At 37.5% G+C, this 21,578-nt stretch overlaps 1 protein-coding gene across 1 annotated transcript in view; it reads right to left on the bottom strand.

Moving 5' to 3' along the window:
• Positions 1–12,331: 12,331 nt before the first annotated feature.
• The window catches only part of LOC101847196 (actin-related protein 2), a 15,216-nt gene continuing 5,969 nt past the window's right edge, over positions 12,332–21,578 (bottom strand). Inside the window, exons 5-8 of the mRNA XM_005100856.3 lie at positions 18,204–18,340; positions 17,162–17,311; positions 15,810–16,088; positions 12,332–13,191 (exon numbers count right to left, since the gene is read on the bottom strand). Of these exons, the coding sequence (XP_005100913.1) occupies positions 13,018–13,191; positions 15,810–16,088; positions 17,162–17,311; positions 18,204–18,340 (740 nt within the window). The 3' untranslated portion in view covers positions 12,332–13,017. The remainder of the gene's footprint in view (positions 13,192–15,809; positions 16,089–17,161; positions 17,312–18,203; positions 18,341–21,578) is intronic.

The following is a 21,578-nucleotide window of genomic DNA, read 5'->3' as shown; positions in this document are numbered from 1 at the left end:
GAAAGGAAATCTAAACAACTCTGAAAGAGTGCAATATGATTATGTGTGTGTTTATGTTATAAATATATGTGTGTATGTATGTCTGTGTGACAAAATGGTGGAATTGAGGGCTTGTCAATTTTTACCGATATGGAGTACTTAAAGCCTGATCATTCGTTTTATTTTTGAGGGAAGAAATATCCATAATAATATAAGTCGTGAAATTTGTGGCTGGAGGACGGGATCAATTGTTTTCAGGTAAAATAAGCGAGAAAATTTCCACCAAAGTTTAGTGACTTCTAAACTTTGAAGGTCCTTGGAAACTACAACTTTTCATTTGTTGTGCCTTTTCTCTTCTTTTTTCAGTGCAGGCCATGCAGAAATTTTTTTTATATGGACTTAAAAGGTGCTGAGAAAAAAGAATAAATAAATAAATAAATAAATAAATAAATAAATAAATAAATAAATAAATAAATAAATAAAAATTACCCCACAGGCAGAAAAGTGTCAGCTTCTTTGATTTCATTATTTTGACGAGCACCTGATTTCTCCACGGTGCCACTTGTATACATATGAATACACACACACAGTCAGGCACAGGTAACAAGAACACTGAAAACTCAAAATCATTGATAGCTCGTACAATTTGCCATTCCCCAACTGATATCTCTTTAAGCTTTAGTTAGATTGGTTTACCCAAATACTGGATGTGTCAAACACATTTGTCAGTTTCTGACGTGTTTGAGTTATCTGTGCCTGACTGTGCGCATGTGTATGGGCATGTGCAAGTGTGTGTGTGTGTGTGTGTGTGTGGGGGGGGGGGGGGGGGGGTGTGGGTGTGTGCTCAAATTGCCTGTGTGGACAACATTTGCTTTCATCTCTTTTCAGTCATCCTAATGTACTTGGCAAATATGTTTGCTGCAGTCTGTGTTTTCTTGAATTTTGCATCCCTTTTGTTCAAGCCTGAATTGAAAGGTTCGAAAAGCATTGAATTTTATTATCTCCTTGCTTGGATTTTATGACCTTGGGAAAATCTGCAGATTTTTATGAACATCAAAATGACAGCTTTTGATTTCAAGAAGTGAAATTGTTATCTCAAATCCAATAATGAAGATGCTTATAATGAGAACAATCTGGACTTAATATTTTTATTCTAACCTCAGCCACTGCTTTGTGAGCTTCAAAAATGTTGGTTACTAAAATGAGAATTTGTATTTGAAGATTTACAGTGTTCTACAGAATGATTTTATTGTGAAACTTTTTCCCTGAAGTAAGTTTTTCATCTGGACACTATCCTAATTGTTTTTTAAACAAAATGCAGCGGCATGACAAACAAAATGTTTCACATAATTTTTTCATGCACATATTTTAAACATTTCTACTCATTCGTTCTGCAGCAGAAGCTAATTGAGATTTTCTTATAATGAAGTAACTGCTGAGGACATACAAACCCATAGCTAACTATTCCACACTAAGACCATCAGACAAGTATTTCACAGTATGTTTTGTTTATATTGCCTTAAAAATGGCCTATCATGATAAGGATATTGAGTTTTTTCAAACCTATAAGAGTTTTAGGTTCTCTTTTACAGAGGCAGTGATTTAAAACTTGGATTGGTTGTTTGGCAGCACTGAAAGAAATGCTTTGACCTGTTTGCAGAATATTGAACCTGGAATGGGTTAAGTTTCGTCTCTTGGGAGACGGCTATCAAAAATTTTCATTTTCTAATATTGCTTTTACTGTGAGCTTGGTATAGCACTACTTGCAACAGTGAGCCAGTTTCTTTGAAGGTGTGAAAAGATATTGTTTTTACCTATGGAAAGTCTATGACTACATACTACTTTTGAAAATGAAGAGAAAAAACAGGATGAAAAATATGTATGTGTGTGTAACTTTTGAGAGCATGTGAGTGTGTGGGAAAGAGAGCTTCGGGATAATGTATATTGTATTTGGAAAGACACTACGTATTGTTTACTACATGTTTCCTTTTATCATGTTAACTGTAGCGCTCACAATAGAAATATGTTCTATGCTGCAAATATAGCCTCAGACTTCAGCTCTAAAGGCATTATTAACAGATGATGATTTCCAAAATCAAGCAATTTCAGTATAGTGAAAGCAGTTAAGGGGCTAGATTATTACCAAATTTTAATGTAGTTCATAAAACCATCCAAATTTAGCTATTAGAAATTACACAGAGTAAACCAATGTTCACATGTGCATGCTTTGCAACAAAGAAAGTTACCTCCAACCAAGAATTCAAGCTTCTTGCAATGCAAACTAGATCTTTCTAGAGTTGCCTTGGAATTTACATTTTCTGTATATAGTGAGGGTATTTTCTATGTCGCATCAACCCGATAGAGCGATGTAAATTTTACTTCTGATGTTACTTCCTCATAAGTGTTTTTAAGATAAAACATATGTCGAGACGCGGTGGAATCACGGGCTCATCAATTTTGGGACATACCAAGTTATTAGTATCATCTTTACCCTTCTCCCTCCGAGACCTAACATTGACAACACACTCTATGGAACATTACAGCAACTGCAGCAAACCTGCACTTATCACTACTTGGCATTGGACAGAAGGGCGAGAGCCCAGCTGTTGCTGGATGGATAACAACAACAACCACAACATTAGTATCATCTTAAAGCTTATTCATTTGTCTTGCATTTGGCATACACAGTACCCAGCTATCTTGAATAGACGTTGAGATATTTGCGATAGGAGGTAGGGGTCACCTGGTATAAGAGGTAACAATAGCGAGAAAAAGGCCCCCAAAGTTTGATGATTTCCAAAGCTTGGGTGTCCTTGGAACGTGGAAATTTACATTTTTCGTGCCTTTAGTGAATGTTTTTCGGTAACATCCACAAAAAAATATGTTTTTAAATAGACATAAGATATGATGAGCCCCCCAAAAAAGGAGAAAAAGTGCCCAACGCCCAAAAAAATACCATTTTCTTTTATTTCATTATTTTGACGAGCACCTGATTTCACCACGCTGCCTCACATATGGGCTCCTCTGTCTTGGCCTGCTTTTCTCATGGAAAGAGCTGTCAGTTTAATTCTGGTCTTGAATGCCTTTCGAGAACAAATGATAGAAAATAGAAAAGCTCCCGACTCCTCTAATATTATTGAAACTTGTTGACCAAGTATGGTACTGATGTTGGTGCAGTGGAATTTTTTCTTCATTTTTCTAGGGTAATGTACAACAGCAAAGCTAATAATAATATAGTCCCTGTAAACCATATTAGAGACGAGAACACATGCAGAGGTCGACTGGAAAGTGTAACTTTTTTGTTTAAGTTGCCACTATAAAAAGTTCCGGACACTTCTGTTTTGACCCCAATCTGTGATACAAACGGATATTCACATTTATCTATTCACATGGTGTGGTGTAGCATGTTCTTCATGTACACAGGAGCACAACAGTTTGTATTGGAGACTGCAACTTTTGTGCATGCTTGACTCAGTCCTATGAGTTGAAATGCTCCACTTTCATGCCCAATAGTTTCTGCCAGCAGTCCTGAAATAATACAAAATTAGTTTTATTGTCTTTTACGAATGAACATCATTGTATTTATATCAGTTTGGCCAATTGGGGATATTTATATGATGCGTAACCTGATGACTACTTAAAATTTGTTGTGTTTTTTTTTACAAGTTGAAGATGCTGCTTTATTAGACAGGTGTCCGGTCCCCTGTATTGGGCTTTTCTGGCCAATGTTTCCGGAGAAATTTAACCTTATCCGTAGGTCGTGTTTTACTATCGTATCCATACGACGTGGGGAACTCTGTGCCACCATTCCAAAGTGAAAATTTACTTGTTAATCCAATCCGAAGCAGTCGGTCAAAATGATTTTTTGAGAAATACTGAAAGTTTCAAAGAGATCTTTGCTCTAGAAGTGGTCTACAATGGGAAGAATACAACCCCAGGGGTACAAAATGACCCCTGAGCGTACGGAGAGGGTTAACAAACCAGTAGACAGGTATTTTCACTACAGTACAGGGGTATTTTCGCCAACTTCAGACACAGTGGGACAAGGTTAATAATGTCAACAGTCGTAATATCTTACACCAATACTGAAAGTTGATTTCAGTTCCGAAATGAAGCATAATTATTTTCATAGAGGGACAAGTTCATACATCTCATCTTACACCAATACTGAAAGTTGGTTTTACTTCCAAAATAAAGTATGATTATTTTATATGTTTATCGCCACCATTTATTTCTTTTTTGTTCTAATCTACCCATCATACTTAATTTTTTTTATTTTTGTAATTTTTTTACCTGTTATGCAGAAGAAAAAGATTGTTACTCTTGTATTTAGTTGACAATTTTGTACTTTTGATATTTAGTCCTACATATAGAGCTCAAATAATTTTGAATATTTTTTTGATAAAAGAAAGTTTAGGAGTGCTTGATAAAGAAAAGGAATAGAAATGTCTGATTCAATAACTATTGACAGTAGACTCGATCATGGAAAGATTTTGTTTTAATGCATTGATTTCCACATCTTGATGTCCAGGGGAATGCCTAACAGGTCATATCGAAAGGGTAAAAATTTCACAACAAATGACGTTTAGGAAAAGGTTATCACATTGCTGTATGTGAAATTATCTATTTTAATGTCTAGATATCAGTTTACTTAAAACCATGGTGCTTAACTCATGTGGACTAGTACAAAACAAAAGTTCTCTACATCAATGGCTCAGAAAACACGACCCCCAGTCTTTAAAAAATTATAAATGAAAATTCCCTGTTTTGCCCACATCTTCAATCGATCTTAATCTAGGGAGTGTTAATTGAGGTGTGCTTTTTTTACTTTTAGGCTGTGTCTAGAAATTGTATACATGGGTATCCCTCTCAGTGGTAATTTCATAAAACTGTCTTAAAATTAATAAATTAGTAGCTTGACCTTTTCAATTTTTTTTTTTTTTTTTTTTTTTTTTTGGGGGGGGGGTTAGAAAAAAAATGGCGTTTTTGTCTGTATGGACCAAAATGATTATCTCAGATAACTAGGGCTAACTCCCTTACATGTGGCTTTTTTCTTTTAATTGACTATAGTAGCCTATCTAAAGTCAGAATGGAAAAATTGAAATTGTGATACCTGCAGCATATAGGGAGATGGCTTTAATGGTAAAAAAATGTTTTTTAAAACGCTTTAATCAGGAACATGAGGAATTACATTTACATGTTTACCTACAAAGAAATTTTGTCAATTTTTTTAAATTTCAAAACTGAAGTGCAGCAATAAGTCAAGAGCTTACTATAACGGAGTAAATTAGTCTCAAAGCCAGCTAGTGCTAACTGAAAGAAATAATAAAGTGATGATCATAAGGTCTACTTCATGTTAATCCAATTTTTACTAACAGTGCAGCATGTAGTGCAGTTTCCTGTATATAATGTATTTTTTACTGCATAATATATATTTTTTGCATGTTTTAGCACAGTTCAGGTTCTCTTGAGAAGAATCATTTTCACAGATTTGTTTGAAGCTTTGCCAATGACAGATTAATATAAAGAATTACGCCAATGGTTGAGTAGATTAGAGCATTTTTTTTTTTCCTTTTTATCTGCACTCGAGATCTGAACTTCAATTACTTTACAATGCTCGAGGCACTTAGAAGGAAATATTGGCCCAACCCTTGGCCCAGAGACCCAAAGCTCTATGGCGGCCTGGAGAACCTATGGCAAACTGCAACCTTCACACAAGAGACTGGGATGTCCAGTAAGAGATGAATGAGAAGAAGAATTACTTTTCTAGCAATAATATTGCTTATTTTTAAGCTAATACGTCTATGGGCACTAAAAGGATTTTCACCACTTACCCATGATTAAGTGTTACCACCTTGCTTGCACCACCCACGTGTATTTGAAGTGAGAGTGAATGAAAAACTATAACTGTCAATACTAGATGCTTTCTTCTGTAAAGATTTCCTGTTCGTGACTGTGACATTCAGGATTCCATCTGTTTTCTTTTTTTTTTTTTTTTTGAAATTTCATTGCACCCTCAGTAAGCCAAACAATCACAAACCATCGATAGAGCTTGAGCAAGGTTCTGTCTTGTGCTACCTCCATTTTTCCAGTTTTTATGCAAATCACTTTGAAAGTGCTGAATTCCAGTCAAGAAAATGCGATTTAGTGCAAAATGAAACTCAAATTCTACAGTATACGAGCATAACTGAAATAATTTGGGGCTAAAAGGAATGTTATTTCAACAGCCTTGACCACTGCGACAAAAACTCGCAGATTTCGGAAATTGGAGTGAGTACACGATTGCACTCAGCTCGCGAGAGAACGAGACATTTAATTTGTCTGTGTAGAGCACAAGGGGTGTTCGTGTAACAATGAACAGAACTGTACGATGTTTTTTAAATTATCTTCCATGCGCTTTGACTTCTGCCCTGTTGGAATAACTTGACACTGGCAGCAATGATTTGAATGCTATACACATAAGTATTTTAGCTCACTCTTATCAGATTGATAGGGAAACATTAATGAGTATTTTATCTCAACGAATTTGTCATATGTACTCGGTCTTCTAAGGATATTTTCTAGCCTACGGATAGGCAGAATTTCCGAGTGGGTACTGGATGTGTTCAATTCAGCTTAAATTCTGCAGTGGAGGTGGGCGGGTATCTTTTGCATAAACTGTAGTCTCACAGGAACTAAGAGGGTGACTCAGGTCTTAAGGCAAGCATTTAGAACCTTTAGAAAAGGACAAAGACAGTCGCTCCACAATTGTATACGATATATTATTGAGTTCTAAAAAAAGGCTGTTGTCATTGTTAAAAAATTAAAAAAGAACTGGAAAACCATTGCCCATCGCAGATATAAGTAATTGTAGCAACCTCCAATTTTGTCACTGAAGAAGCTGCAAAGAACATAACAAAGGTGTGATTTCTGGTTTTGTTTTGTTTTAATTTATGAATGTAGTTGATCATTTCAACAACTGACCAGTAATATAATCATTTTCACTGGTGCTTATGTAGTTCTTGATCAATTAATGACTGCCACCTCTGCACTGTGTGTACTATATATATATATATATAATATCATGTCAGTGCTGATGGTACATTACAAATGGAAAGCCCACGAGCATCAGTGTATCTGATGTTCCAACTTCCGTTTCTATTTAAATGTGATTTGATTACTTGCTTTTTTTTCTTTTTGGAAATTATTTTGCTCCACTAGATTTCGCTGATGTATATTGTTTATATATACGTCTTAACTAACTGCTTCTATGTTTGTTTGGTTCTTTTCAATGTACATGTGATACATCATAACTTCATTAATTTATGCCTTCAATTTTATATGGCCAATTATATCTGTAAAATGTTCCAGCTCCACTTCCAGTACATATGAAATGCTGTTAATGAATAGGCATTTCATTATGATATTAAATGTGTTCTTTTGCAGAGCTATCATTTTTAAAGAAAGCAAACAGACAATGCTTATTTATGTACATAATAAATTATAATGAGAGTAGAATGTGAGTAGCCATAAAAGGAAAGGGTTTCTTTTTAAATAAAAAGATAATAACCTATTTCTGGTCCTTGCAAGACTTGGGGTGTTAACTATTATTCCGTATTTAATTATCTTACACATTTTGAAGATCTTCAGAGCGAAGTTCTTGAACAAAAAAGTGATATCAAAATTTTTTTATTGAAATTACCAAAGTAATTGTTACTACTTTTCTTTTCTCTTTCAACACTTTAAAAACAATTTGGAAGACAACTGCCCTCATGAAAAAGGCTGTTATCATGTCAAGGTCTCCTAGTATGACACATACCCTTTTCTTAGGCTTTCCAAATTTTGTTGGAATTTTTGCAGGGTACAATAAGTTTGCTTTTCCAAACAAAAGCACCTTAGTGTTACTGGTATAGTAAGTAGAGTTTCTCAATCTCTCTAATATTAATAACAAATTGTGTTTATTGCATTATATGACTGTTTGAATTACAAATGTTTACGTCTCTCAACATTATCAAATAGCACAAAATGTAAGCACATTTAATATATATATTTTTTGTCTTTGGTAAGATTTTTGTTGATGCAAATGGACAAACTACTTGGCATTCATAAATACGTCAATGAAATAATTTAATTTGTTAACAGAGCAAGGAAGGTTTTGCTATCTTTTTCTCATGTCTCACAATATATTATATTGCCATTAATCAGGTCTATTTTCCTGGTCTTGCGTTCGTCAGTTCTGTTGCAAATGCCTCTTGCCATTGCTCCAAGTCCAAGTTAGCACTGTTGCTGGACTGCTCTTCACTAAAGTCTTTTTTAGTTTTGATGTTGCAATTCCTCGACCCAAGCAGGTGACTCAAATCCTGCGGTATTCTTCATGTTTTGTTATTTAAGTTGAAAACTTTGGCATTGCCCAACATTGCCCAAATGCAAATGATGCTGATCATGTAGTGGATGGAAAAAGCAAGAGGATTGGGGGGTGGGAGGGACAGAAAAACTAAAAAACTAAAGAAAATATAACTATGACCAACCAGCGTTACCCTCCTTCCATCAGCTCACAATATATTGTAGTGAGAGAACTTACGCTTGCTTGCCAGCAGGGGCGCCCCTGAAAAGTCTGTGATATTTCTTTCAGTCAGGGCATTGTCAACACAAGGTTTAAAAAGCAAACAGACAAATTTCACTAATTCTCCAAAATTGTTGAAAAAAAATGTGTAAGTTAGGAATTTTCTCAATTACAAAAGTAAGAAATATCCACCTTTTTTTTTCTTTTTAATATAAACCTATTTTTCAGTAAGTTGTAAATAAATATAATCAAATCCTTTTGCACCATGTAATTTAAGTCCCACTGGATATATCTGAGAATTAATAGCTTTGATCATGTTCATTGGGGGATTTTGGCCTATTCCATGACAAGTATCCACTTTTGTTTTCAACGACTGAATTTCACTCTTGCTTTTCTTAAATTATAACTGTATGAAGTTTCAATTTGACAACACCAATTCACTAGCTGTACAATAGAGTTTTTGTGTGTTTCTGTCCTCAGGACAAATATTGAACTTTTTTTGGTGTGTAACTTACGGATGTTTGGGGGGGGGGGCTATATTTTTTGCAACTTTGAACTCACTAATTAGTAATATCAAATGCTCTTTTGTTACCATGCCATAGACATGCGGTAGCACTCAAATGAAAGCTTTGGCGGGGAAGCATAAAATAAAAATATTCACTTTCATCTTTGTATAAATCTTTTACTTTACTTTTTTTTTTTCATTCATGAGTGTATGTTTTTTTTCTTTCTGGGTCTCTGATTCACTTACTGATCATTTTCAGAATTGTCCTCTCAGCCGTGACAAAGGGGAATGGGACATGTGTGTAATTCTGGTAACTGAAGAAATTTGTTTTTAATTTATTCTTTATAAAAAAGAAGAAATCTTATGCTTGTAAATGTTCATGATCTGTACATTGATTCTTCCTTAACTTTGTTTGTAGTGTAGATCGATGGTACATTATTCTAAGATCCACTACTGTCATAGACATGAATTTAATAAGGAAAACTGACAGCGCATGTTTTACTGCTTTGTATGGATCGATGTCTTTGTGTATATAAGGTATAGAGTTTAAGAACAAATGTTGTGCAATATGAGTTATAAAGGAATGAGATAGAGTGAGTGAGAAAAGCTGAAAGAAAGTGATGAATGAGATAAGTCTGTGATAACTTTCATGAAAATATGCTGAGAAAAGCACAAAGTTTGCTCTTTGCCTGGAGTGTGACTCAAGATCATGCTACTTTCAGAGAAGCGTGTGAAAATGTAGAGGTTTCTATGAGGCCTGAGAACTTTTGTGACAGCAGAGGACTGAAGAACTTTTGTGTGGCTCACTTTTCATCTCCAGCAAACCAGCTCAATCTGGCCACAGCCATTGTGCTGTCCCCGTGGTTTTATGCACCCCGCATAATTTAGCAAAATTTGATCATTTTTGGCATAATTTCTGATTATTTTTCTTTATCATTCTTTGTTAAAATTAACAGAATCGCAAAATTTCACATTTTTTGGCTTAGTTTGCATAATTTCAGAATTTTCTTGCATAAAACGACGGGGACAGATTGTGTGATAGGTCTGGTGGTCTACTTACAAAACAAAGGGGTGATCTTGTTTTAACTCTTGAGGTTGTATGGGTCTTCAGTTTAGTCCAATAATTTTTTGTTCATGTGCGCAATTAAATCTGAATTCATGCTATATCAGTCGTCCATTTTTTTCCCTCAAAATGTTTGTGAATAAGATGCTTTTTTATAGGATTTTCCTTGTTACATTAATATCTCTGCTTTATTATTTTGTACTCACACTTTTTTTTTAAGTAAGTGTTTTACAGCACTTGCAACACAATAAGGTCATATAAGTGCCGAAGACTAGAGGTGTTACAGGAGAGTAACAAACATAAAAAAGGAGGAGAGATAAAAGGACGATAAATGTTCGATAGGAAAGAAGAAGCAAAATCTTCAAAATCCAAAAGCAACTTACTGGCTAAAATTTTCAACGAGAGACACAGAGGAAGAAAAAGTTCAGATGTGTAATGAAAACAAACTTTGGGAAATAGAGGACATGATTAGGATGACAATTACAGAGAAGATACAAACACTCATGTGCAGTGCACTCACACACAGAAAAATGCTCAGTCTTATCATTTTTTCGTTTTATTGTCATTTTTTTTTTTACAAAAAGACTTGTAACTTTATTGGCAATTCATTCATATTCATAATAATTCTTCACAGATATGACTGCTGCACTGCAGGAACATACACTTGTATTTATTCCCCACTACAGCTTCCACGGAAAAACACACATTACATCAAGTCCAAGACTTAAAGACAAATACGGCACAGACTTCCTTTCCAAACAAACTTGACGTATCAACAGAAGAAGAGCTTTCAACCATGCAAAACGCTGAACCAGATTGCCTTGAATAGCCTGCTTAAAGAAAAGATAACTGAAGGAAGATGAAAGTGAAGCACCTTATCAAATCTTACAAAGAGAAACACATCCAGAGAACGAAAATGAGAGGTCGTATTCCTCACACACATTTAAACACTTCTGATGGGCAAAAAACATTCAAAAGCATTATACTTACACCCCAAACAAACTAAAAAAAAAAAATATATCATCATAGGAACATGAACATATAAGCAGTTAAAGAGATAAATAAAAGCGATCACAGCATATTGTACAAGAACATTAAAAGGGCTAGTGCAAAGGAAATAGTTCTTTGCTACACATGTACTTATTTTTTCGTCTTTCCCACTGCAAAAGAAAGGCATTTTTGATACAGGAGATAACATTAAGAATAATAAGAGCCAGAGGTTACTTACAAAAGTTGAAAATTTGCATATATTCACGCATCATCTAAACTTGTTCATGACGGATACAAACATTTGATAGAAAAAAGTACAAATTCACGCACATACTGAATGCACAAAGACAGCACTGATTGGGAAGCCAAGCTACATGTGTACATATTATCGATGAGCGACGTGTACGTAACGCCGCCATCCATACATCCAATACTGAAAGACAACTTGAAAGGTGACACTCACTCGAAAAGCATTTCACACTCACTCGAAAAGCATTTCTCGTGTTTCGAGACCGCCCATGATCTAACAAATGAAGTAATGAAGCATAGCCCAGCTTGTCTGGCTGAATGCCCCGATAGACACAGACAGATCATACGTAAGCCTCAGAACTTGCCAGGTATATTATTTTATATACCTTCACCTTCCTTCTTGGACAGGATGCACGACTGAACTATGAATGGCAGATTTGGCCAGCGGAGAAGAAAGTTCAAGATTTCTCCTTAATTCTGACCTCATCCAGGCTTCAGTCTCAATCTTTGAGTCTGAACAAAGTTGCTAACCAACCATGCCTCCAGCAATCATCCAAGGCTTCAGCCTGAACTACATACCAGAAAGAAACAGGGATACTATAGCTTGTACACATTTCGTTTCGCTACCAAACTTCTCAGCACACCACTCGACTTAACGTGGCAGTCTTCGACAGGATAAGACTGTAACTTACAAAGACAATGAAACAAAAGACAGACTACACAGCTCTTTTCCCCAATCTCCTCACCCAACTTGTACGATCAACAAAAACATCACCTGACTGCATTTTATAATTTCCGACAAAGCTACATCAACAATAACCTGCAAACAGACAGTTTTACTCCCAAGTGCAGAGCTCCTCGCGGTAAAATTGTCAAGCTTAACTTCTTTATTATTATATAATTTCTTGATATACTGCATTGGCTATTTCACCAAATAGAAAAAGACGAGACTTGAACAGAACTTGGAAATTCAACAATAAAATTTTAGCCTCAGAAAATAAAATTTTTTCAAAAGAAGTGAAAACAGCACTTTTATTTTACATCTCATAATTTGCAAAAATCATTTTAAAAACGGGTGCTAACAAACAGAAGGTGAGAAAAAACGATATGTCAAGCATACAATTGAAATGTGAACAACAGCTACTTTAAAAATGTTAATCCTTACGACGGATAATGGTACCATAGTGGAAACATTCCTCAGTGCTGGGAAGTGATCTCAGCATTTGCTGTTGCTCAGTTTTCAACACACATTTCTTTTAACTTTGATCCAAAAAAATATGTGTGTGCACACTGGAAGAAAAAGGCACTGAAGAGCACACAATCTCTTAAACCAAAACGATACTAAACAACCTCCGATTCTCTCAAGTATCCTTAGGAATCATCATCCATTTGTTCAATTCTATACAAAAGGATCTTCGATTTTCTTGCACACCACTTTAGTACACCACATCAAACGCTTTTTGTGAAAACCATTTAATTTACATACAAACACTTCTGTCAGCCTTACTCGGATAACATTCATCAATCGATTGACTAAAAATACCTAACCAGAGTTCTTAAAAGATCATAACTGAAAGAGCAAGTATGATGAGTCAAAATAATTGCTTGACATGAGTAGCAGGTAATTCCTTTTTTTTTTTTACACATTCTTGGTCATCTGAAAGAATTGGAATGCTAAAAGCGTGAGATCTATGCAACAGCTGGTCTGAGCAACTTGTCCAGAACGCGGATTCCCTTCTCTTCATACTCAGATCGCAGGAGCCAGAACTCGTTCTTGTCCTTCATGATGTCTGCCAGAACTGAGCCGCCCATGAACACCATGTGCTTCCTTCTGGGAGGATCCTCAATTCTGATTTTGAATTTCTGAAACAAAATAAAGCATATTTTCAGTGGGCTTTTCTCGACGCTGAGAAAATTCGGGTAAAATAGAATTATTGGTTGTGTTTTTCAATCCTGATACACACTTGGGGGGGGGGGGGGGACTTTTTTCTCCAACTCCGAGAAATATCAGGCACAGCAGTACTCTTAAGGGAGGTTGGACGTTATTCAAAGCACTCTTGAACAAAGCAGTTGGAACAATTAAACCTAGTGAAAGCCAAGATTACGATTACCAACAGACCATCCAGCACAACATGCCTATATAAAAAAATTCGATGGCAACAAGGCTAGAGGGCGACAGAGAAAGACCTGGATAGATGGAGTCAGGGATACATTAACAACCCATGGCATCCCTCTGATCCAAGCTCTCCGGGCGACAGAAAGACGTCTTTCTTCCCGCGACACCCAAAAGGGTATAAGCGGTGGATAAAAGTAAAAGTAAGATAGCCAAGATTGTACCTGTTCATTAATTATGAGATTTCGTTCCTACACGGCTCACTTTTTGTGTCAAAGTAGTTCTGCACTTCTGTCCCCCACCCACCCCAACCCCAACAAAGATGAGGGTAGTTGAGCTGCACGCGCGCACACACACACACAACTATTTCCAGATAATGACATCCCAATGGGTCCAGGAGTTTTGTATGACTTAAGTATTTCAGTCTGTTCTTATTCATTTCTATTTTCCCTTCATCAGATTTTTTTTTTTTAATTAATCTTGCTCTGAGCCTGTAAAAAAGTCAGGGGCCAGAAAAAAACAACTGCCACATACAGCCTGGCTGTCATTCTTCACAGATTATAAAAGTGAGCCAGACAAAACTTAATGCAGGAAAAAGATAATAAAAGAGGCTCAAAAGTAGAGGAAAAATGATAGGCAGCAAGTACACAGTATGAGAGTTGGTAGAAGAGGTGGAGTGCAAAATACAGTGGTGCTGTAAATCTGGCCATCTTGGAGGGAAAAAAAAAGCTAAAAAAAATAGAGCGATAAGCATCCATCCAATGAAACATGCGCCCTCTAATTTAATTACAAAGTATTAATTATGACGTCACTCGCGTTTCAACAAAAAGCCTGCACAGAGTTCTCATCAAGTCAAGAGTGTGGTCTCAAGTTTTTATCCAATGTCAAACACTCAACGTATCTATAAAAAAAATAAAGTACCCTCCACCCCTTCCATATCCCAGATGCACTTCTGTCATGGCCACGCTTGTTTGCGTAAAACTCTTGGATGACGGAAAGTTAAACAAATACTACAAATGTGACAAACAAAATATCACCCTACTGACCTTACCAGATTTGGTTTTTCAAATATTGAAAAACTCAATGTATTTTCCTTGGGCTTTCCCAGGGACAATTTACAGATTTATTCAAATTCCCAGGCATAGGTGATTTTATAGACCTGCATGTGAACCTCAACCAGATTGTCCCCCCCCCCCTCCCCCATAAGAGTTTTTGTGGGTGTCATGATATAGCAGCACTTGTAGAGGTATACGATTGAGGTCATCAGGCCCCAAAGAAGAACCTGCAATGGCCCTTCAGAAATGTAAAAAGCCAGCAAAAGTCAAAAATGAAAAATAACGAGGAGCATAAAGGCCTACATTACAATGATAAGGTTGTTTGTTTTGTTTTTTTGGGAGGGGGGGGTTGGTAAGTGTATTACGCCGCTTGCAACTACACATGTTAAATATTTTCAGTTGGTAGGAAATTTTGAATTTTGCCCGGGTGGTGGCCAAAGCCTATTCTTATCAATTCTAGACCACCAAGGGATCTTAAGCGTGCGCAACTTGCAAACGGGACCATAATAGGGTTTGACACAATAACAATAGAATTGGAATATGAATCCTCCAAATAGTAATCTAGATCTAGTAGAACAAGTGAATAGGAATATAGGCCTTGAACAAAATCCGCATCCAGAGAGCAGGGACTCAGCTGAGTCTAATAATTTACGCACCTGATGAAATGCACTTTTACAAACATTAACATTACAGCACAACCTGTAATAGGGCTTGACACAACAGAATTGGAATATATATATAATATGTATATAAAATTCAAAATGGCCACTCGAGCACGAAACTGAAAGTAGACCTAATTTACGTCGTCGTCCTTTTTCGTATTCGTATTTCTACTCAGGTTCTGACAATTATATTGGAAACGCCAACTTCGGCAGTCAGCACGAAAATGAAAGTGCAGAAAAAGCTGACTGGTGAAATATGGGGCGCTGGCAATTGGCCAGGCCTCGCAGTTCGCACATTGACTAATACAGGTGGGCCTAGCAATAGAACTGGCCGGGCCGCGAGTCGGGTTGCGAGTGTAGGATTTCAGACGATTGTCGGCAAACATGCAGGTCTAATTTTAGTGAAATTCCCTGGACAGTTCCCCCCCCCCCTCCCCCAGGCCACACAGTCATACCCTGCTTACGGTGGTCGTAAAACAAAGCACTCAGTGGGCCCTAGTGGGGATAACATGAAATTATTAGCCATGTTTCTTGGTAATACTTTCAGTAAACTTCTCATAAATTATTTGTTTCAACAGACCTTAATATAAAAAAAGACTGCTGTAACACAAACTTCTTTTAAGCCCTCCTACTCATGAACAAGCCACTTACAGACAGAGCAGTGGTATCCCCCTTCAGAACTCTCTCCAGATAAAGTTGTTTGATCTCCCTCTCCAAACGGCTGGGCAGGCCTGGGTACATGGTAGAGCCCCCAGACAGCACAATGTGCTTGTAGAAGTCGGCCCTCAGGTCCATGTCTGCCGCCTGGATGGTGTTGAAGAGCAGCTCAGCCACGCCAACGCTGTCCACGTTGATCAAGTGAGGCTGGAACAGCGCCTCAGGCGCCCCAAACCTCTCACCGCCAACTTTGATCACTCGGCCATCTGGCAACTGGTTCGGCAGAGAAAGGGGGGGGGGGGGGAGCTCACAGTAATGCACAGTACTTATATATTCAAAACAAACTGAAATTGCTAAACAATAATACACTATGCGGATGTCAAATCGTAGGTTTTGAAAAATTCCATTGAAAGCCTCTACATTTCTCCTAACAGAAGAAGGATTCTCATCGTCATCAGCCTTTCTCACCCCCTGCCAGAGTGCAGACCACCCACAAGAGCTCTCCATTTACTACATGATGTACTTTCTCCTGAGCTATTAGTCTCTGCCTCTGTCCAGTTGCATCCTATCTCCTTTCAGTCCAAATCTAAATATTCTAAATCCTTCCTTCAAGCACTTTAAATAGACCTTCCTCTCTTTCTCTCTCCTTGTGGACTCCATCTTAAAGCTTGGTGGATAATGAAGAACGATACTAGAAACATTATTAAAAAGAAGTATGAACCAACTACCAGAGCGCCCTCCAACCATTCACACACTGATGGCTGATGGCAGTTAGGTATTTATTGAAAAGAAAGCAAAACTAGGATATTAATAACATAATGGAAGCAAAAGCTAAGACAAGCACTGTGACATAAAGCATACTACCGTACACAGGTTTTAGAATTTAGGAGTAAGTATCAACTACAATCTTTAACATGGCTTGATCATGCGGTAGATTTTCATTCCTAAAGAACAAAGGGACACAAAGTGCAAATTGACAAAACATCGACAAAATCATTTCAAAGACAATAGAAATCTTACCCTCCTAAAGCTATGTACCAACCGTTCTTGAGACTTCAGTTTTAGTAGAGGTTTTACGGCACTCGCAACTGCATAAGGTCATATGAGCGCCAGAAGATTAGAGGTGTTACAAGAGAGTAACAAACATAAAAAAGAAGAAGGGGAGATAAGGATGATAGATGTTTCATAGGAAAGAAGAAGCAAACCACACCAGAGCACCCACTTCTTGAGACTGCCCATCCACAGACCAAAAAAGAAAATCTATATTTTGACATTAATTACACTGATAGCAACAAACTTTGGTGAAGGAAACTGAAGAAGTTTCCACTGTAACCTGTTGCACTCACCGTGTAAGGCTCCACCAAAACTGTGGTGTCAAGGGCAAGCTTCTGCTCCAGCTCAATATCATACGCAACGTAGCACAGTTTCTCTTTCAACATTCTGACAGTCTCGAAATCAGCAGAATGATTGAAGGCATAACCCCGCAGCAACAGCAGCTGAAAAGAGGAGAAAATTACCAAATGATGTTGCCAACCTTCACATAACATCTCGTCACCTCAACTTGATTAGGCATCACACAATCTCTCTCAAAGCTTTCAGATGACAAATACTTCGTGTATACAAATTTATTCTTGCTAAGCACAGACTGGAGAGATTTTTGAAAATCCAAGCTTCATGTTCTTTCATCCAGCTTCTATTCTCAATGCTTATGAGTTGCTTTAAGGGATTTAATGGCAAATATGAAATGACCTTTTATGCCAAAGTACACAGCATACTTTTGCCCTAACTTTGTAATCAATAAAACACAGAATTTCATTTTTGAAAATTTTTCTTCAAATTGATATTTCCGACACTGAAGAAAAAAATAACATGCATTGCAAAGTTAACAGAAATATTATTCATTAGCAAAAGCTACAGACAAAATTCTGTATTATTTGAGTAAGAACACTTGCACCAGAGGACACTGGTAAAACATTTACCAGAATAAAAATCAACTAAGAATTTTCCCAAGTTCTATGGGAAACAAGCTAGTTTATCGCAGAAGTAGTTTTATGACTTTCAAACAGGTGTCCAAGTAGAAGGACTATTTATACTTGTCACTGGCTATAATTGAACTTTAAAAAGTCTTCACACATAGACTGACAAAAAAATGTAAGAGTCTTATGAAAGAGTACTGATAGAAGGTTCAAGAGATTGTCATCATTTAAAAGCATTGATCAGACTTCTTTAATAAATGTGATAATTTATTCAGCATTCCATTATCTTTCCACAAATTAACAACGCTGAATTTTGGAGTGAAACAATTTTTGACTATATCGCAAGGTGAAAAATGTAGTTATGGGGCCAGATATTACCAAAGACATAAACAAAGCTTTACTGCATGATTACCTTAATGAGATATCTGGTGATGTCACGACCAGCAATATCCAACCGTCTCGTCAAATGAGGCAGGGCAAAGCCATCGTAGACAGGACAGAAATGAGTGACACCATCGCCAGCGTCCACAACAACTCCTGTGACCAAGCCTGAGACAAAGAATGAAATAAGAAATTTAATCAAACCTGTTGTTTGGGGGGGGGGGGGGGGGGGGTTGTTTAGTGAAAGTTTTACTACACAGGCAACACAATTAAGTCATATAAATGCCGAGGATTAGGTGTTACAAGCGAGTAACAAACACAAAAAAAGGAGAAATAAGAACGAAAGATGTTTGACGATAGGAATGAAGGAGCAAACTACACCACAACATCTGCCAACCACCCACAAACCTGATCTCTGATTCAGACCCGTATTCCTGGTCCCGCCTTTCCCCTGCTTTTCATTATAATTGTGACAAGATTAAGAAGTCTAGAAGAAAAGTAAACCAGTGTCAGTAATGATGTTGAGTGTGGGACGTGAACCACCAAAGGTGTGGAACAAGTAGGCCTACAAGGAAAGGACAGACACTTGACAAGCATTGTGGTGCTCAAAACGATCAAAAAATTATAATAACTGGTCTAACTTTTAAAACATTCCAAATAGGCTCTGGTGAGAAAACCTCAGTCAAGACCCGTTATTCTCACCCCCATCCCCTGACCTCTTGCAGGCCGATAAAATCCCCAAGGCCTTCGGAGGCTTACCGCATGTGGTTGGGAAATGACTCATGAGTGCTTGGCGCTTGTAAAGGCCAATTAGGGCCTACTGGTTACCGTTGCCATAGATATTCTTAATTTTTAAAAAATATCAAATAACCTTCTTAAAATTAGGCTATAATTGTGAGGACTGGTGACTGGTAGGCCTGGGTATATCAGATTATGTGATCATGCGTTCTGCTCTTGACATTTCGTTCTTGCATAAACAATAGATTTAGTTTGGATCAAGAAATCTAGATCTATCACTAGATCTAGTGTAACTCGGTTCTTTGGGGTTTTTTTGGGTGTTTTTTTCCCACTGTTGTTTGTTGTTAATGTTGCATGGCCTTCACCCAGCACTTTAAATAGACTAAACCTGAGACTTATCTCTACAAGTTATTCTCTGTGCTGTTTTGTGTGTTTGTGCTCTATAGGCCTACTGTAGCAGCACACCTGAGCCTGAGGGGGTGAAAATAGCCATAGCGAGACACACGCTATTCTCTAACTACTTCCTTCCAAATAATTTTTATTTTTATTTTCTAACCCCCAAAAAGCTGTCAGTCCTTCTTACTGATATATTCATGACTGATACTAGATCTAGATTCTAGATATATAATCTAGAATCTAGCACAACATTTCAGTGGAGTCACCACTTCCGTGTTTGAACTGCTGCTTGATTCAAAAGTGAAACGAAAGTGAAAATAGGTCAGCTCAGGTGTGCCAAAGACAACAAATCAAGCCAATTTGAGCAAAATCTGTGACCAGGAAACTAAATCTCAGACAGTTGTTAATGAGAAAAGTATGAAGAAAAGCTTACTTGGATTGAGCCAGTTCCACACGGGCCTGTACTCAAAGTGGAAGATCCACCAGCAACCGTTGTATTGCTTTCCCAGGTAATCTTTGTAGTAGGTCCAGTTGTCAAAACATACTTCCCACAGACCCATTCTCACAAATACCCTTGTCATTCGTTTGTGAGGGAACCTCTCGAGCCAGTGGGGTGTCGCAAACGCGACAACCATGCATATGAAGGCACATATTGTAAATGTAAGGGCGGCAGTCGCAATGACCCGCTTCGCCCGTTGCATCGCCATCTTGACTCTTGAGTTGCTTACCTTCAGCCCGGAAGTGCCGCTCTAAACTTGATAACGAGGCTACTAGGCCTAGGCCCTATGGAGAATGGAGGGGGTTTTTCTCACCTGGGCGAGTCCACCTTCACAGGTATCAACTCAGGGTGGTTTGACATTTGTTTGCTTAAGTTTTGGGACAAAAATATCCCCAAAAAAAGAAAAACTGCTTAGATAATGAATCGCCTGCAGAACTTTATTTCGATGCTTTAAAACACGATTGTTACTGAGACACTTTTCGCTGCTTGAAAAGTTTAGAAGCATAACCTTCGACCTTTCTCACCTGTGTTTCATTTTGGGCCATCTAGGTCAAAGCCATCTCGCAAATTACCGAAATAACACTCAGTTTCAAACAAAATGGCGACGAAAGCGTTTTTGAGGACTGCTGTGGTTCTCTCAGTCTCAGCTTTTGTGCTGATGTTTATTGCTTTTGCCTCGCCGTACTGGTACAAATCATGGACCCGCGTCCACAGTCCTTTTGCTAACATTGGTCTGTGGCACGTTTGTCTCAGCGGGTTTATTATGCCGATGGATCCTGTGATGAAATCTTATGTTGGCTGCTGGTGGATTCACTCCACGGAGTTCGATGCCATCAAAAACGATCTTCAGCCAGGTTAGTGTATATCAAAGAATCTGTAGTTATTGACTATTTTGTAGTTTCTACGTTCCAATGATGTGTAATCATACGGTGGATTGATTTATAGGACTAATCTGTTTTGATAATGACTTCTTGTTTATTGGCTGGAACCCCATCTTAGTAACCTTTTGCCTAATGATTTCGGCACTTCCGTGTTTTGAATGTGTCTTGTGTTGCCAGAGCCAGCCCTTACTTGTTTGATAAAAAAAAAAAAGGCACTGCGTTGGCGTTGTCTAGATCTAGAATCTGTTAACTTCAAAAATACTCTTGGAGATGCACCAGCTACTTAGAGTCAGTTCAGTCAACAATAGTCAATGACATTTGAAAGAAAACCAACATTTTCGTTGCCATCATATGGCATGGTGAGAATAGCCTAGATCTATGGCCCTCGATTTATGGCTCACTATTCTCACCCCGCCTCAGGTGTGCTAACATACAATAGGCCTAGTCTATAGCACAGACACACACAGAACAGCACAGAGAATAACTTATAAGTTGTACAGATGAGCAATTGCCAAAACGTGAGACTCTCTTGAGACTCAGTGGTGCGACAAATTTTTTCTTACCAATTTGACTCTCTTTTCAGTCACAGCTTGACATTTAGATCTAGATCTAGTGCTCATATTCCTAGAGTATCAGAGCAAGGAGACGTACGGTTTTGGAGATATGGTATATTGGTTTGGCAGCTACTGTATTTCTTGTATGTAACAGTGATGACAAAAACAGATAAGCAGCAGCAAGGCAAATTATGAACTTTAAATTCCATTTGTTAAGTAATCAAAGACTTCGTACACTATGAACTCCATTCATAATGGTAATATTATGAATGACAAGCTGTGTAACAATGACGCAGTGCACAGAACATGTCATCATTGTTATGTACAAGAAAAGATAC

The sequence above is a fragment of the Aplysia californica genome, unplaced genomic scaffold (assembly GCF_000002075.1).
Source record: "Aplysia californica isolate F4 #8 unplaced genomic scaffold, AplCal3.0 scaffold00263, whole genome shotgun sequence".
NCBI lineage: Eukaryota > Metazoa > Mollusca > Gastropoda > Aplysiida > Aplysiidae > Aplysia > Aplysia californica.
Note: the sequence above shows the minus strand (reverse complement) of the source record. Positions and strands in the feature narration are given on the sequence as shown.